Source organism: Wallemia mellicola (assembly GCF_000263375.1).
Source record: "Wallemia mellicola CBS 633.66 unplaced genomic scaffold WALSEscaffold_13, whole genome shotgun sequence".
Lineage (NCBI taxonomy): Eukaryota > Fungi > Basidiomycota > Wallemiomycetes > Wallemiales > Wallemiaceae > Wallemia > Wallemia mellicola.
Window position 1 is genome coordinate 237,086 of NW_006531970.1, and position 16,792 is coordinate 253,877.

A 16,792-nucleotide genomic window follows, 5' to 3' on the forward strand; every position below is an offset into this window, starting at 1 on the left:
CGACACTGATAGTAATCAGCTCTACAGACATTTTTTCATTTCACTTGTTCTATGCATTAATTTAACAATTATTTATTTAAACTATGTAAAGAAAGCCACTAGCGTGCACTTCTCATCATACCCCGCTGCTGTGCGGAAATTTACTACACCACCAGCAACTGATGACAACGCGTGTCCATAGAAATATGCACCTTCTGACATTATAACTTGATCAAGTAAAGCTAGCACATCTGTGAATAATCCCATTGGTCCAATCTCGTCTCTGTCCGTTGGTGTCAGTATATCGGACAAGAGTACACCACCTTGGGATCTCAGATACTCTAAATTAGTAGTATTGCGCTCGTCAGTACCTATGTAGAAGTGGTCTCCTTTTTTAGGTAATCCGGGCAATGTATCCTCGCCAGGTATTTTGTGAAGGTATTTTGGCTTCTTATTGATAACATCAATACCACTATCCAAGTGATTCATAATTCTAGCAAGATGGTCTTTGAAGTTTGCCTCCATTGCCCATCCGTGGCTTTCAAAGTCACCCCTACGCATATGTGCAGAACTAATAACATGTCAGTCAAACATAAGGTAACTTCGATGAACATACGCCCAAGCTCTTCCTTGATTCATCTCGCGCATACGTGCATCAACAATTGTAGCTACTTGATATATTCTAGGCAATGGCTTCAGGTACTCCAAAATAATCTCTTTGAAGTTGTCTCTGGCTTCTGGAGTGGTGAATCTTAAAGATCCAGCACGTCTGTAAAGATGTATTTCACCCTTTACGTGAAATAATTTAGACTTCACGTTGTACCCATCTTCATATAAACCGCGAAGAGATGATTCTTTAGCTACTTGAGTGATAGGATTGATAGGACTCTTGAGGAAATCCATACCCTGAATTTGATCATAGGTATAGAGTAGACGATAACCGAGAGCAGCAAGTGCACCTGTACTATCTTCCGGCATCTTGAACCCACGCGCTTGTAAAGCGACACGGAGATATGGCCAATCGATCAGGACTTCTTCACCGAAGATCTCTTCAACATCTGCTGCAGTAAGACCAACTGGTACTGCTTTTGGATCTGCTTCTGGTTTCTCGCCGACGATATCCACCCTGACGATATTTGGAGGATCCCATTGACTTGGTTGTAAAATTAGTATTAGATAACATTTGTATATATACTCACTCGTTTTCTATAGCATGGTATTTGTTACCATTGTTGTAATGTTGTTGCCATTGACCATTCGTTGCTTTAGTGTAATCTTAAGCATACAGTAAAGATTGTCGTTAGTATACTCACCCATTACATCAGCACTAAGGCCTTCAAGATCAAAGTATTCATCAAGTGTCATGAAATTTTTGTAAGTTTCTGAGAGATGATCCAAATCGACCATAACCTTCGATATTTTGTCAGATAAGATTAAATATCACTCAATTTATACGCACTCCAAGTGGTATCTTCCAACCTTGTTGCTCTGATTCAGGGAGATCATTCCATTCAGGGTCACCAGTAGCTTTACCACGATTTACCTGCTCTGCGAAAGCACCACAGGTAGCTTGATCGAACTCGCAAGCACGTGCATAAACGTAACCTGGTAATATAGCTGTTCTGTTGAGTATTTGAGCATGTAATAGACTACTTTCAATGATGTATCTAAATGATCGTCAATATCTAAACAACGCTGAGTATATATAATCACCTTATATTGTTCCAGCCTAACCAGACACTGAAATCTCTAATGAAGTAACCATTTGTGCTCTGAACGAGATCTTTGAGGTCCTGCTTAGATTTGTTCTTAGAATGACCCGGTACGAATGACATAGGGTCACTTGAGAGATTCTCATTATCGAGTATAGCCTTTGAAGGGCCTGAAACATCACTTCTATTACTCTTGAAATCTGTTGCTAATGTGTAGGCGATGTGAATAATGAATCCAAATACGAAAGACAATCTAAAGTGCGGAGTTTAGAGGTATGGCTATTGTAACAACACTTTACACACCCTACGAAAATCAATGCCTTACGCTTATTACCCCATGGTTTCTTAGATGCTGCTGCAGTACCAGATAAGGGAGAATAACCATCACTCCTAGTGCCATTCAAAGGTGTACGTGATGATGAGTTTGGAAGCATTGCGTATTCCTCTCCAGCTTCTTCATCCTGTTGCTCGTAGTTGTTCAGATTTACTGTCGACCTTGACGCCATCTTGTTATCGAAGTCGCAGTACAAGGGTCTATGACACGCTGGAGGGTATTTTCGGATAGTTTCAAAATAAGTTATTGTAATAACATAGCAATTCCTATCTATACATCTTTATAGTAGCTACAAATTATGTCTTCTCTGCCTTGACAAGCAGGAACGACATGTGTTCTTATAGTCTAGATATGCTTTAATTAAAGTGTTAGTTATGTAGACTCAGTCATTCAATGAGCACATTCTGGTTAGCTGATACCCACTCCAAAAGCTCAAACACAAACTCGGGAATGTCGAACTAAAAGCAAGAATGCAATCTACTTAAAAACGGAACGATTTTCATTATCTTAACATCAAACTCAACAAACTCAAGTTATAAATGTACAAGACCGCTCTCCTTACTCTCGCAGCTACCGCTTCTCTTGTCGTTGCAGACGACTTCAAGAGAACTGACGGCAAAGGTTCATGTAACGTCGGTGATGTCAAAGTGAGTGTCAACCTATAGATTATAAGCTATACTAATGTCTTCTGATAGTGCTGGTAGGCCCTTTCTATAAAATATCGCGTGTTTTACTAATCTCATACACAAGCAACATCCTCAAGGATTACGAAGAAGCAACAGCTGAAGAGAAGGACTTGATTGGACTCAAGTGAGTTGTATGTCTTCTTTTTACATAGGTATTGATATCTCTTCCAGCGATGTCGTCGGTCAACTTGGTATTGAATGTTCACAAATTCCAATCATCGGTGTTGCTTTGCAAGATATGTGCAAGGTTACCCCAGTTTGTTGCGAAAATGTAACTACTCTACTTCCTAATGTCTACGCCTCGCTAACACTCTACCTTAGGTTGAACAAAACGGTTTGATCAACCTTGGTTGCTCTGTAAGTAATAAATTTGTGCATAAAATAACATCTAACATCCATATCAGCCACTTTCACTTATCTAGAGTGTATTTTACCCCACCTTTATTACGTTGATACATTTTTGACTTGAGATAAGCTCAGGTTATTGAAATAAAACTTTCTTTGGAATATTATAAATATACTGTTCATTTTCTAACTGATAAAATCTATAACTGTTCTTATGTATGTGGGAAATTTCGAATAAGTTGAAAATTTTTACATAGCATCCAAAAATCGTTAAGAGGGATCGATCAAGCCCATTGTCCCAAGATAGACATGACCTGAATTTTTCAGCAAGTAAAAAAGCCACAGATATACTCACCATTGCACCTAAAAGCATTGACAAAATGGCACCAGCAGCTCTCTTATCTGAAGCATCAGCTAATCCACCGTCGCCCATGAAGAAATCTTTCGCTAAGAGATCAACCGTTGCTCCATAGATAAGCAGTCCAGCTGAAATGGAATCCAAGATACCAATCGCAAGAATCGTTGGTGGAGAGTTTGCATTAAAGAATGAGTAGCAAATGACACCCAATGCAATACCGAATGGTGTAATAAAGGAGTATACAGCTGTTTAAAGTAAGGTGTTGATCATTATAGTTGTAATTGGACTCACAACACATGAGTGTTAAGCGAAGGTATTTCTTGCTTGTGAACTTTACATCGGCAATACGCGTACCAATAGCGAAACCGTCACACATCTACCTTCTGTTAGCTTATAAAGACGACTAGGGAGATACATACTTGATGGAAGACAATCGCAATCAAGTAAGGGGCGAATCCTGCACCGGAAGTAACACCGAGACCTAATCCAACCATGACAGAGTGGAAACTAGACAGTTGTCAATTAAGGAGAGAGCTGATGGGTAAAACCTACACTATACCACCTTCAATGATGAGTACATCAAGATACTTCTCTCTATTTACTAGGGCCTCAACTTGATTAATCTTCTCCTGAATTTCATCGTGCATTTGAGGATCTTCAGGTGTACTCTCCTGTGATGCCTTTAGATCGTTGATCTGTGTAGCATCTACACCGGCCAGGAGTTTCATTTGTTTCTTGCGCTTTCTGAGTGTTCTAGCTACGGCCAAATCTATGACGAATATGACAAATAGAGAAGCCATAGCAATAGCAGGAGCTGTTGGATCGTAGGCTAAATCGATACAATCTGTCTCAAGCTGCTGGAACGCCTCAAAAAGCAAGTGTACGAAAGCCGTTGCAATAATTACACCTGTACCGAAATATCTTGAGCTGATAAATATTTAATAAGGGATAAGTTCGTAAGTAGGTCAACGCACATAAAGACAGCTTCATCCCATACCCTCTTTGCTCGTGTTCTTGTAGATGCCAAACCTTTCGTTAAAATCGGTAGAGTGATGCCTAATGCAGAAGATACTAATACAATGAAGATTGCCGCTATATGTAGACCTTTATCATACTCCTCTGATGGCTCAGAGGAGCAATCTTGTGATGGTCTTCCGTTGGTTCCGAGAACGGTAGGGATAAGAGAGAATGCTACGGTGGTATAGGTAGCAGCGCCTATACGTTTTGCTACGTTTGGGCACATATTGTCGGTTGTTTAAGGATGTCAGACCGTGACTGTGATAGTTCAAGAGGGTAGAGATGATGACAACTGGAGATGATGGTGGTAGATATAAATAGATACAGACAATAAATATATCTTACATATTTATATATATATAGCATCATACCCTTCATTAGTATATATAAGGAAAATCTCAATTATCTCATCTCGTTTATAAGCGGATAAAACGATCGCAGAAAGTAGCCGAGGTGGTAGACTATAGATTGATACTATAAGGGTGTAATAAGGGTATAATAAACATTATTGCTCTCATCTTTCCTGATATCAACACTCTTGGCATGCATGCACAAAAATAGCTAACTAAGTCTATTTATAAATAGTCGAAAGCGTAATGTTCACGTTTATTGTTATAATATTAAGTAAAACCTCTTATGAAAATCGTTATTTACTTTTTGAGACGTAACTAGAACGGTTTTGTTAGTTGATTATCGATATGCGGAGATTAAACACACCCTTGTCCAGTAGCGAGTGCTAATATTGTGACAGATGCAGCTGAAACAAACCTGCGATCCCAGCGTTCATTCCAGTGCTTGTAACCAAGGTAACCAGTCGCAGATAAGATGGATACGTTTACTAGGCGAGATCATCAGCGGGCGTACTCAAAGGTATAATCAACCTACCTAGCGAAAGTGCAAGCTGTTGTGTCTTACGGTCACCAGCAAAGTTCTTGACTCTCTAATATCACATATTAGACTAAAAGATGACGTAATAAGCATATCAACCCACTTGTACCAAACTGAGTCCAGCTTGCTCTGCCTTTTCAATCTTCTTCTCTGCCTTTGATTTAGGCTTTGATGGCTGTTTCTTCTCAGTTTGTCCTTTTCTTCTCTCCTCTTCTTGCTGTCTCTTTTCTGCAGCTTGAGCAGCTTGAGCACCTTCTGTGGATGGGTGGTCTTTGAAATCTTCAGTTTTTAGTATTTACTACGTCACGTGATAAAATCTACTAACCATGTTCAACGACGTTCACTTTAGCTGAGAGTTTGTCAATATATGGCTACATAATCAAAGGTGGTCTTACTGTCAATATCTGGTAGTCCAGCTTCTTCTGTGTGGTTCTGGCCTTCCAAGTAAACATTACTTGGCTTGACCTGTTCAGACTCTGGTGGTGCGTTGGTGGCAGCGATATTTGCGTATGACATCTATATTATATTAGAATAAGCTATTTGTTTATTATTTATTACCCACTCTGATGACTGTTCTTAAAGAAGTTGTGGAAACCCGGTGAGGAGTGCATTACAACGTCATCTCCACCAACCATATGGATTTTTTCGGAGCGTCTATATAATCATTTATCAAGATGGTTACATTTTCTATAGTTTATATGCTATCTATTTCTTTCCATCATTGCATCATGATCCATATCCAGTTCAACTATTTCAGTGATAATATATATGCTTATAATCTACAATTACTTCATCGACACGCCAATATCACCCGCTCCCCAATTTCCTACTGCTCTCATACGCTCAACGCCGCCTTTCATTATGAGTTCTGCGTCTTCTCCACCAAGCAAGCCAGCTAGCATTTCCCATGGATCGCGTCCACCTCCCCAGCGAAGTACTTCATCGCGTAATCTCTGACCTGATTCTCCACTCAATGGGTCATGAGAGAGTACGTCTTTGTACACTTTTGATGCGAGTGCTCTATCAAATAGGTATGAGTAGTATGTTGCACCATAGCCACTGCATTAAAGGTTAGTCTGGCATAACTGAGATAAGATCCACATACAAGAGATGTCCGAATTGTACTTGCCAAGCATTTCCCTTGATTGGTGGTAAGACACCATGTTGAGATTGAACATTATACCACATATCTGTCGTCCAGCCTAGTTTACCATTCAAAGGAGCTTGTTGAGAATGGTAAGCTTGATCTATCAAGGCCATTAAGAGCTGGCCGTGAGTTTCAAGTGCGGGTAAGGCGTTCAATTGGTCTAAATGCGCTTTCACTAGTTCTGGCGACAAGCTCTTACCTTTCTTCCAATGTCTACCAACTACAGATTGGATTTTAGGATTTGCGAGTATGTGTTCCATCAGAATTGATGGTAATTCGACGAAATCAGTTGCACATCTCGTACCAGAGCAGTTTTGGTACTCTGTTCTACCAATCATGGAATGAATAGCATGTCCCATTTCATGGAAAATAGTCTCTACTTCTTGCCAATTGAGTAATGTTGGTTGATTAGCCGTTGGCTTATCAAAAGTACATGCTAATACGACAATAGGTAATTGAAATCGACCAGCTTGATTACTAATAACCGAGCCTGCTGCTCTTCTATCATCTTCCCCAGGAACAAAGTCATCATCGTCAACTCTTCTCGAGCATTGTACGGTATAATGAGCAGCAGTACCTTGCTTTGGATGTCTTGCGAACAGATCTGCGTAAATGGTACCAACAATTGCATTAGAGGAGTTGTCGTATACATCTAACCTCCTCACACTTGGATCCCAGACTTCTCCTGCTTCAACTTCACGAGGTACAAACTTAATACCGTAAAGATGTTCCAATACAGTGCTTAATCCATGTATGACATTACCCAATGATAAATATGGTGCAAGTGGTTCTAATGATGAGTTAGCGCCTACACTATTAGCACGTAATTGCAGGAAGAATTCCCTATCCGATGCTTTAATTGATGGTGTGGAAGGTAAGCCGAGAGTATGTTGAGCAGTTGTAGCCAATTTGTTGATGTCTTGACCAGCAAATGGTTTATTGACATTTACAAGTGACTCCAAGAAGGCCATAACTTGGTTAGGATCGTCGACCATCTTATCTGAAAGTGCGACATGAGAATAAGTTGGATAATTGATAAGCTTAGCAATGTCAGCACGTGATTCCATTAGCTTTTCTAGCGTTTCGACTTCTTCTTCACTTGCTGCGTTCGATGCTACGTGTATTTTGAGTCGTGCATCAGGGGAAGGTGAGAACCTAAGCAGAACTTGGGCTTCCCAACCATGAGCATCCATTGTCCTGTTGCCTTTCCTATCTGGTGCTGGTAAAGTTCTTAAAAACTCAGTAGGAATACCTGTGAGGTCAGCTGGTGATAGTGTAACCCTCCTTGCTGGACTATCTTGACCTTGATTCATCAAGAATTTCCTTCCTAACAATAAAGACTCCGATGAAAGCTCGACAAATCTCCTTCTGGATGTATCTGAAAGGTGAATACCTGATTTCTCAAAGTCTCGCAAGAACATGAGTGCTACCTGCTTAGCAGAGTAGTCTAAATCGATAGTAGGACTGTGTACAGTCTCTTTGAGTGCCTGTATTATATTAGGTATTAATTTGCGCCACCTTCTATACTCACTTGGTATAATCCAACATGTGTATTGAGTTCGTTCATGTATTCACAAAGTCTATCATAGGTTTCATCCGCTGCTTGGACCCATCTGGTATCTGGGTGTACGTTCCTCACTAACTCTGCCAAATCTATAACCCTACACAATCCATCTGATAGCCTATCTAAGTTCTTAACGACTTTGCGCATTTCTGACACGCCATTAGATGGTGCTTTTACTATTCTATCAACTAATGCGCTAGAGTGTTCAATCGTACGGTCACTGATCGGTACAAACGACTCTGGTGAAGTTAAGTTGCGAAAGCTGAATAAGCCACCAACAGTTGTTTGATTGAGTGGTTCTGGGTTATGCGGTCTATCGAAAGCCTCAACTAAACCGCTTGAGTAACATCTAGCACCTCTATACGGCCGTATAAACTGGGTTGATATCAACCTTCTGAAAGTCATCAAACAAGAGTTCATTTGGATAATACAAGGAATAAATAATTGGATAATCTTAAATATTTTACACATTCTTTTATGCTTCGTTTTTTACATCTCTTCTCCATTGATCAACCGAGTTCATCTTCTTTGTTTGTTTTTCCTCTATACCAACTGGCTGTGGCATAACTGGAGGGGTGGGTAGCGGCATTTGGGGTATTTGTTGTAGCTGCTGCATTTGAGCCATCATCATTGGGTCCATCCCCATACCCGGATACATGCTATATTGTGATGGGAAACCTCCCATTGGCACTGACATAGGAGTTGTCATAGGCATTTGGGGATATCCACCCATAGCAGCAGGATTCCAACTCATCGTCGATGCTGGATACCCATAACTCATCCTTGAATCAGCTGGATACATCATGCTATTGCGTTGTTGGAATGCTGCTGCTGATGATTTCATTCCAAGTGCTACATCGTCATCGTTATCACCATCTAAAGGTTGCTTATAGGTGCCTGCTTGTAGATGCTTCAACCCAAGAGGTATGTCATCGTCATCTTCCTCTTGTGCATTCGTCTCAGCATCTCCTGGAAGCTCTATTTGAATCTTTGGCATAAGTATTTTCTCACTTGGTGTCCTAGATTGTCTTACAAATGAAGATAACGGTCTCTCATCTTCACTATCGTCATCTTCGGCTTCTAATTGTGCATGTAATTCAGCGTCTTGTGATCTGGAGCGTATTATAGCTGAAATTGGTCTACCATCTTCGTAATCGTCTTCGCTGTCGTTTATGCTAGAATGAGATGGCTGCAGCAATTCAACTGGAGGAAGTGAACCATCTGGGGCTCGAGAAGATGAGGGTACTATTGATTTTCTAGGAGCGTGTCTCCATTCGTTGTTCCTCTTCGGTCTAGCGAACTGTTTAGGATCAAACTCATGCGATTGACGAGCAGAAGGTAATCCTGTAGAACCTGAATCAACAGATTCATCGTACCTATATCTTTATTAGAAGGCCATTAAATTGAAGAAATCACTCACCAGCTGCGTCCACCGACTAATGTTTCATTTGGTACAGGAGATGCGACTGCTTGAGAAGGCAATGTAATTTCTGCGTCTTCAATGCCATTTTTGGAATGGGCTGCATTTTCTTTGTTTGTCGCAGGTAAGTTGAGAGAAGAATTCTATTAATTGTTAGCAAAGATATTCTCTAACCTTTTTAAAATACCTACTTGTTCAACACTTTGTTTAGAGCCAGTGCTCTTCAAACCCATGATGGATTTCTTTTTATTCTTCTTCATGTGCTTTCTTTCTTGCCTCTCAGCTTCAATGCGTTGATTTCTTTCTGCATCGGCTCTCTCTGCAGCTTCAATTGCTTCAGCTTTAGCTAATTCGCGCTGCCAATGCTCATCAACACCAAATACAGATTGCATACGCGTGGTTGCATTAGTTATGCTTGATCTACCATCAGGTGTCATCATTTGTAGATGTTCATCGCCCCTGAAAACTCTTCTCTTATCCTTTTGAGCTTGCTTACGTGCATCAATATCATCCATCAAGCTTGAACCAAAGATTGTACCAGGTTGCATCTCTGACATTTCCATTTCGCGCATTTTCCTTGCTCTTACTATATATTTATCGTATTCATCTTCTAGCTTCTCGTCATAGAGTTGAGCTTGTTCACCTTCAGTTTGAGCAATTGGTAGACCAGCACTTGATCCAACATATGGTCCTTGGGCATGTGATGAGGCAGCTGTTGGAGCAAACACGCTCGCTCGTGAATTGCGATTTGTGAAAGACACACCCTGATCTGATTTGCCGTTGAGTGGTACGGCAAGTGATGCCCTATTCATAGCCAATGCGGTGTGTCTTTTGTGTGCTCTAGCTCGTTTCAATGCAAGTGGTAATGGTAGGCCAAGTTCGGTTGGCAGATGATGGAGATCTTGATCATCTCTATGGACGTTGATATCATCTATCGAACCTTGCAATGGTACAGGCATAACGAGTGTCTTTGGACGCAGAAGCGTACTTCTTGAGACTGTCTTGACTTCCTCATGCTTGGGTTCTGATGGCCGCAAATGAGGTGGTATATCGTTGTTATTGACATCCGTAGGCTGACTCTCCTCTGGTTTAGCATGATGAGCGTTTTTCGGATCAAATTTTGAGGTGAAATCAAATGGTGGTAAAGTGAAATCAGAGTTGGCCTCTCTGTAGAATCCAAGTGAAGACTGGGCCCGTCCTCTAGTAGGCTTGGCTGAGTCTGTACTGTTTTGTGCTTCCTTCGCTAGATCGACGGCAGAAGTGTCTCGGAAGAGGGAGTCGTTAGCGAGAGAACTATCATCACGGGTCTGTTCCCGTTGAGGGGATGTGTGATAGGCTACGGCGGTAATATCAGAAAGTTTTGCGGCATCTGAGAGTGTTCTATTCTTAGATGCACGAGCTTCACCTGGCGTTGGACGTAGAGGTGGAGGTGGTGGCAGATCAGCACTCGAACTTTTAACCAAAAAGCCATCTAGGCCCCAACTATCGAGGTTTATATCATCTTTAGGGATATCTGGCCGGTCTTCCACTTTTTGTTGTGTAGGGTATGACATATCAAAACCAGCTCGATATGCTTCAACGGATTTCGCGATGTCGATCTTTTTGGTAGCTGGAATAGAATTATCTGAAGATAGGCTTGTACGCTTAACTCTATCGCTCAGTTCGCCGATTTCGCTGTCAAACTTGGCGTATTTATTGATACCATCCTCAGCGGTTAAAGGCGCGGGTGCGAACAAAGCAGAATCTTTAGCTTTATTGCTACCGTCATATTCTAATAAGGCTGCTGCCAGTGCCAATCGATTGAACGACATCGACGTTTAAAATCAACGATTCGTTCAACCAAAACAGTCATCATGCCAGCGAAAACAAAAAGATACAAAGGTCCCTTGGATCTCAAACGATGGCATTGGTATACTTTCCTTACGTGAGTTCTTCGCTTATCTATTATAGGGGCGTTGCTCGCAGACGCCAACTAATATATAGAACGATATTGACATTACATTAGCTGGTTCGTCGCTCTTATATTCCCTCCGTTTGGTGCCCTCGTCAGATTTGGTAGGCTCCTCCATTGGCATTTATATGATCATTCTAACATTACACGGGCTTCGGCAAGGATTTCCTGATAACTTTCATACTCACACTACTCGGCTGGATACCTGGTTAGTCCTAGGCTATTGATTCCCTCTCGCCGCTCATCTAAATCACAGGTCAAATTTACAACTTTTACATACAGAACATTAGAGATAACAGAACGAAGGAGCGTACACCACAATTCGCCATAAGATATAAATTAGTAGACGTCGATAAATACAGGAAAAGACAGCAACGAAATGCTTGGAGACAACGATATGAAGTCGGAGGTATAGACTCCGAGGGTATTTTTGACTCCAGATCGAGCGTATCATCAGATAAAAGCGCAACATACTTCGAATTGCCTTTTAATACTGGTTCAGGTCCGATAAACAGTCAAAATTCTAGTTTCATAGACGACATACAACAAACTAGCAGATCTACAAATCGCAACAAGGGCTCCCTATTTAAGCGCACCTTTAGGAAGCGCAAAGATCCAAATCACAAGAAAGATCGCTGGGAGCGGACGCGTATATCACGTGAACAATCACACATGATGGTACCTGATAGTTTGGATGAATTAGAAGCTCCTGAAGAGCCTATAGGAATGTATAATACCGCGCACAATACTCATGATAAAGTTTCAATTCGTGACACCGCGTTATCAACTGATTTAAGACACGAGTAGGTTTATCTTGCGTTATCAAAGTTGTGCTAACATTCACAGATTTTAACCTCATTTCACGACACTTGTATTATTAAATGACATTAATTGGATTTGCATGAACATAATAATGTATGAATTAACCGTTGTTATATTGGCTTGGCTTACAAAGCAAAAATATTTAAGGTGATCATAATAACTAAAGTGAATAAGATATCCTATCGAAAAGAATGAAGTGTGAGATAGTGTCCATTTTTGTTGTCGTTAATTTAAAAAGAAATAGAGAGAAATCTAAACATAGCTGATATCACGTCTCCTGGTTGAGGACCTTCCGAAACAAATTCCTAGTAATGAAAGGACACTACCAACAATGAGGCATCCAGCAGCAGCAACACTCAACCATTCGGCGTTGTCAAGTTTTGAGTCAATTTGAGCTCCAGGAATGTCAAGTCTGTCATTCATGATATTCTGGAATACCTTGAAAAGCGCAACGTTGAGCGCTAAAGTGACAATACCGACTAAAGCGGTGAAACCTTCAAAGATGGTGAGGAAGATAGCAGTTATTCTGCCACCACGGATTGCCAGCAATCCAAAAAGACTGACGAGAAGGGACAACAAACCACATACTGGGTTCAAAACGAGTGCGTAGGTGATGTTCTCAACTGCCTTGTTGTCTATCGTGATATTAACACCTGGTAATTGATTGATTGGATCCTCCAATCTGTACCCAAGAGACTTATCTGAGCACTGATCATTGTAGCACCAGCCTAAAAATCCATATTTTATAGTACCTGGTGTAATGTTTATGTTTGCAACGTTCACGCTCGGAACTTGGATGCTGATAATCGTCAGAACGTGTTCTTGATTGATAGAAAGGGGAAGCTTACCTGAAGAAGTTAACTTTGTCCCATACTGGTGTTGATACCGTTATACTAGCATCAAATTAGCATGTGCTATCTAAAGCTGAAGTCTTGGCTTACAAGATATATAGCACCAGAGCGGCGAAGGCGAGGAAAACGGCTGGTATTGCTGCACGACCCATAGTTTATATTACAGTTTGTTGTTATTTGCTTTCACGTATTTGACAAGACGTCGTCGTCGTCAACTTAGAAAAGCGATGAGACACCACAGCTTATTTTTTATCGCAGCATCATCAAAAATTACTCCGATATAACTTTAATTTGAACATATTAGTCAATTTTATTAAATTATCTTACATTCATAGTTCTCTACTACTCCTGTTCAATGACTCCAATTAGCAGCACTACAATCAGCGATGCATTTCACAAATTAGACCCTAAGCCATCTACGGGGGGTTATCTACCTGATCTGCATTCATTCACAGGCTCTCAGACTCTCTCAGCGCCCGTATTTCCTATCAAATTCGTTTACAAAGATTCAGGGACAGCTCCACTTCGTCAACATTTCGTCGATCTGTGTCCAGAAGGTCATATATTACTCTTGTGTCCACCAGAAGACTCAACAAACGCCTGCTTTGGTGGCCTTCTTGCAACTGCCGCAGCTGCGCAATCCGTAGCAGGCGTAGTCGCGAATGGTCGTGTAAGAGATCTCGATGAATTAGAAGACAGCGGCCTTACAGTGAGTTCTGCCTTTCTTCTATTAAATATACACATATTAAATTATTTCAAGATTTTCGCCAAAGGTACCAGTGTCTGTGGCCAGGCACCTTTTCTGGCCCCTGTAAGTGCAGGCGAAACAGTCGAGATTACTCACCCTAATGGACACAAAATTACTATCAAGTCAGGTGATCAGCTCTTTGCTGATAGGAACGGTGTCATAGTTGTCGATTCTACTCGAATGAACGAAATTGAGGCTATAGCAGCCAAATCTGAACAAACCGATGAGCTTTGTAGACAAGCACTTGCAAAAGGTGACAGTGTCAAGGAAGTTTTTGCTAAGTATCGCGGAAAATGATTTTACGATGCGTGTATTACGAATTCATGAATGTTGTTATATTGATCTATATATATTCACTCATTTGCTAATAATAGAGTATTAATGTACATAAATAGCTGAGATACAAAGGTTTAGGTCTGAGATATAACGTAATTTGCTAGTTTGTTAACCATGACCCTGTCCAATCCGACAACAGATCCTTTCTCTTGCTGCTCTGGATCAAGAGCATGTTTGGCGAATGTTTCTAAATTGAGATTGTGCTCGTTACAAAGATGCAACAGACATATGAAACAGAAACTTGTGGAAAGGTCGTTAAGTTTTTCAGTTGGATAGCTACTCTTTAGGCCATCAATAACACTTGAAAACTTCTTTCCAACTTCCTTCTTTTCATCGTTATCTCCAGGTGCGACATTCTCCGCCTCGTCATCCCCATCAGGAGCTTCCAAGCTCTTCCAAATGTTGTCCTTCAAAGCTCTGACATCCACACGCTTGGCGCGCTTAGAGTAGTTAACAAATTCTGGTCTAACCTTGTTCAATTGTTGTAAATGTGTGGCAGCCAATGCGTCATCTTCATTCACATGCTCTGATTGATGACCTGGATCTAATTCACCGCTAACTAAATCATCACCCATATCTGGATCATCTTCTTGGAAGAACTGTGGATCAAGTGGTGCAGCTGGTGGTTGTTCACCATCATCGAATTCCAAACCCTCAGAAGCACCAGCCCAGAATGCAGCAGCATCAGCATTGTCATTGTTTTGATTACCCCCTGGAATAAGTTTGCTAGATTTCATTCTAAGTGAGACCTTTGGTTTTAAAAATAGCTTGAGTAATTGCTTTGAGTTAAAGTGAATATCATCTGGTAAAAGGAATTCACCATCACGATTCTTCTTTGGCATCATAATCGAAGCTGATCCTGCTCCTCTTGCTGTTGGTGGCATGAAGAGCGTCTTACTGTTAGATTTCGTTGGCTCATCAAAGTCAATCATAGGAATAGTTTTGTCCTCTTTACTCTTTTCTTTCTTTGGAGCTGAAGCCGCATCTCGTTTTACCGAACGACGAACACCCCAATGCTCAGGACCTGCCCAACCTTTCATCATGTTCTTATCAAAGTAGTCGAACATGCCTTCAGAATTGATAGGTATGGATGACATGACCATATTACCATCACCAGATGGATCAAATTGATCAATTGTGTGTACCTGTTGCTGTTGTTCCTCATTTTTGCTTAAAGAGTCAGGTATGTTCCAACCATCTTCGTCAACACCGCCAGCGTTGGCTGTGATAGTAGGGTTAACAGTCCAAGCTTCTTCGTCGATTTCGCCAACTTCGTCATTTGCCGCTGAGTCAAAGAAGTCGTCCATTTGTACATCTGCCATATCAGCTCCACCGCCGAAATCATCCTGGTCATCATGCTGGAATTCCATCTTTTCATCTTGAGGAGTAACTGGTCTCTCAAAAGGATTCTCAGTTAGGTCTTCATCCGTTGGATTTAACGAAAATTTGAATGTTGACAAAGAAGGGCAGATTTCCTTTTCATCTAGTTCTTGAATCGAAGATAAGAATTTTGCTAAAAATAATGTTATTAGGTGCTCAAGATGATATTGTGTACTCACATTGTAGTTCTTTAATGTCTATACGTGGATCTTGGTCAGTGCCTTGATATTCGTCTTCATCTTCAACCATGACAACATCCGATGAGTCAAAAATAACACGACCAACACCATCAACACCCAAGTGGTTCATCAGTAAGCCGCCAGCACCGCCTTCATCGAAATCAGCTGAGGTTTTTTTGAAAAGTGGGTCAACCGCCAGTTCTAATTCGAATTCTTTTGCTTTGATGGAGTTGAAATCTGAGACCAACGTCGATCCAGTACGTGGTGCCTAACGAGGAGTTAAATGAGATAATTCAATGTATTGTATTACTCACTCTTCTTTTCTTGCTAACTTTTTCGGTGACTTCTTCAGCATCACTTTCATCTTCATTATTCGCGGCTTCTTCGCGGTCATTTGTACCTTTGTAGTATTTCAAAATGTATCCAATTACTTATATGAGACGTACCACCTGCTGATAAACCGTTGATAAGCTTTCCAGCTTCAGTAGCTACACTATCAACTCTAGATGTCCAGATCTTAACACAACCATCTAAAGTGCAACTTGCTTTTTGAAAATTGATTGAATTCTGATTGTCGTCATTTCTCAAGAGAGACATATCAGCGAAATAATCGATTAAAGCGAAATTCCAAGTGTTTGCCGCGTTAATTTTCTATGATATTGTTAGTATTATACTATTGAATAAAAGTGCAAAGATACATTGTCCGTTGCCATTTTCATCCATTCTTCGAAATTTGTTGTCATAACATCTAAACTGAGAGCTGGAGTGTTGCCTGCAGGCTGAGGTGCGATAGTAGTGGCAAGTTTATGCCTAGCTACGCGTGAACCAACGTTCATATTCTTTGTTTTGTGCGATGGTGAGTTCTTATTGCTAGTATCGTCATCTGGATAGTGCGACTTTCGCCTTCTACGCTTCTCAGCAGCGTCATCATCACCTTCTGGATAATTTGATTGCCTTCTAGCTGCTGATGTTGCGGTAGCTACCAAAGATTTACGCGGTCTGACTAAAGACTGTCTAGGTTGTGAAGCCGGAGACTGACTATCATTTAAATGCGCTTTAAATTCACTCCTTTTAT

General features: G+C 40.9%; 10 protein-coding genes across 10 annotated transcripts; 3 read left to right on the forward strand and 7 right to left on the reverse strand.

The window, feature by feature from the left end:
• Positions 1-81: 81 nt before the first annotated feature.
• Positions 82-2,197, reverse strand: WALSEDRAFT_64932 (hypothetical protein; the record flags this gene model as incomplete). Its single annotated transcript, XM_006958960.1, has 7 exons — positions 82-550; positions 596-1,132; positions 1,179-1,242; positions 1,293-1,389; positions 1,439-1,646; positions 1,693-1,944; positions 1,995-2,197. 7 exons carry the CDS (start codon positions 2,195-2,197, stop codon positions 82-84), a joined length of 1,830 nt encoding a protein of 609 aa, XP_006959022.1.
• Positions 2,198-2,564: 367 nt separating this feature from the next.
• Positions 2,565-3,146, forward strand: WALSEDRAFT_69462 (hypothetical protein; the record flags this gene model as incomplete). The annotated part of the gene is made up of 5 exons (XM_006958961.1): positions 2,565-2,672; positions 2,789-2,835; positions 2,883-2,982; positions 3,033-3,068; positions 3,116-3,146. 5 exons carry the CDS (start codon positions 2,565-2,567, stop codon positions 3,131-3,133), a joined length of 309 nt encoding a protein of 102 aa, XP_006959023.1. The 3' UTR covers positions 3,134-3,146.
• WALSEDRAFT_32999 (Zinc/iron permease) lies at positions 2,624-4,689 on the reverse strand. The gene is made up of 7 exons (XM_006958962.1): positions 4,389-4,689; positions 3,967-4,341; positions 3,834-3,921; positions 3,706-3,790; positions 3,412-3,659; positions 3,151-3,370; positions 2,624-3,099 (listed from the first exon to the last, which is right to left on the reverse strand). The coding sequence occupies exons 1-6, from the start codon at positions 4,655-4,657 to the stop codon at positions 3,341-3,343; spliced, it is 1,095 nt and encodes a 364-aa protein (XP_006959024.1). The 5' UTR covers positions 4,658-4,689; the 3' UTR covers positions 2,624-3,099; positions 3,151-3,340.
• Positions 4,690-5,077: 388 nt separating this feature from the next.
• On the reverse strand, positions 5,078-5,835 carry WALSEDRAFT_64935 (hypothetical protein; the record flags this gene model as incomplete). The annotated part of the gene is made up of 6 exons (XM_006958963.1): positions 5,078-5,099; positions 5,149-5,269; positions 5,317-5,371; positions 5,423-5,598; positions 5,645-5,668; positions 5,715-5,835. The coding sequence occupies 6 exons, from the start codon at positions 5,833-5,835 to the stop codon at positions 5,078-5,080; spliced, it is 519 nt and encodes a 172-aa protein (XP_006959025.1).
• Positions 5,836-6,104: 269 nt separating this feature from the next.
• On the reverse strand, positions 6,105-8,177 carry WALSEDRAFT_51823 (zincin; the record flags this gene model as incomplete). Its single annotated transcript, XM_006958964.1, has 3 exons — positions 6,105-6,378; positions 6,425-7,953; positions 7,998-8,177. The coding sequence occupies 3 exons, from the start codon at positions 8,175-8,177 to the stop codon at positions 6,105-6,107; spliced, it is 1,983 nt and encodes a 660-aa protein (XP_006959026.1).
• Positions 8,178-8,521: 344 nt separating this feature from the next.
• WALSEDRAFT_46899 (hypothetical protein) lies at positions 8,522-12,273 on the forward strand (the record flags this gene model as incomplete). The annotated part of the gene is made up of 7 exons (XM_006958965.1): positions 8,522-9,406; positions 9,451-9,593; positions 9,642-11,374; positions 11,456-11,505; positions 11,553-11,609; positions 11,658-12,204; positions 12,250-12,273. Coding segments are annotated over exons 3-7 (747 nt in total), but the record flags the coding sequence as incomplete, so codon positions are not given.
• WALSEDRAFT_69463 (hypothetical protein) lies at positions 8,887-11,627 on the reverse strand. Its single transcript, XM_006958966.1, has 5 exons — positions 11,551-11,627; positions 9,642-11,504; positions 9,451-9,593; positions 9,064-9,406; positions 8,887-9,008 (listed from the first exon to the last, which is right to left on the reverse strand). The coding sequence occupies exons 2-5, from the start codon at positions 11,259-11,261 to the stop codon at positions 8,943-8,945; spliced, it is 2,172 nt and encodes a 723-aa protein (XP_006959028.1). The 5' UTR covers positions 11,262-11,504; positions 11,551-11,627; the 3' UTR covers positions 8,887-8,942.
• Positions 12,274-12,304: 31 nt separating the features above from the next.
• WALSEDRAFT_60690 (hypothetical protein) lies at positions 12,305-14,169 on the reverse strand. The gene is made up of 4 exons (XM_006958967.1): positions 13,835-14,169; positions 13,165-13,783; positions 13,072-13,116; positions 12,305-13,022 (listed from the first exon to the last, which is right to left on the reverse strand). Exons 2-4 carry the CDS (start codon positions 13,224-13,226, stop codon positions 12,476-12,478), a joined length of 654 nt encoding a protein of 217 aa, XP_006959029.1. The 5' UTR covers positions 13,227-13,783; positions 13,835-14,169; the 3' UTR covers positions 12,305-12,475.
• On the forward strand, positions 13,333-14,169 carry WALSEDRAFT_69465 (RraA-like protein). Its single transcript, XM_006958968.1, has 2 exons — positions 13,333-13,783; positions 13,835-14,169. The coding sequence occupies exons 1-2, from the start codon at positions 13,430-13,432 to the stop codon at positions 14,117-14,119; spliced, it is 639 nt and encodes a 212-aa protein (XP_006959030.1). The 5' UTR covers positions 13,333-13,429; the 3' UTR covers positions 14,120-14,169.
• Positions 14,170-14,193: 24 nt separating this feature from the next.
• WALSEDRAFT_57857 (barren) lies at positions 14,194-16,781 on the reverse strand. Its single transcript, XM_006958969.1, has 5 exons — positions 16,416-16,781; positions 16,164-16,368; positions 16,032-16,117; positions 15,718-15,985; positions 14,194-15,671 (listed from the first exon to the last, which is right to left on the reverse strand). The coding sequence occupies exons 1-5, from the start codon at positions 16,551-16,553 to the stop codon at positions 14,233-14,235; spliced, it is 2,136 nt and encodes a 711-aa protein (XP_006959031.1). The 5' UTR covers positions 16,554-16,781; the 3' UTR covers positions 14,194-14,232.
• Between the last annotated feature and the right edge of the window lie 11 nt (positions 16,782-16,792).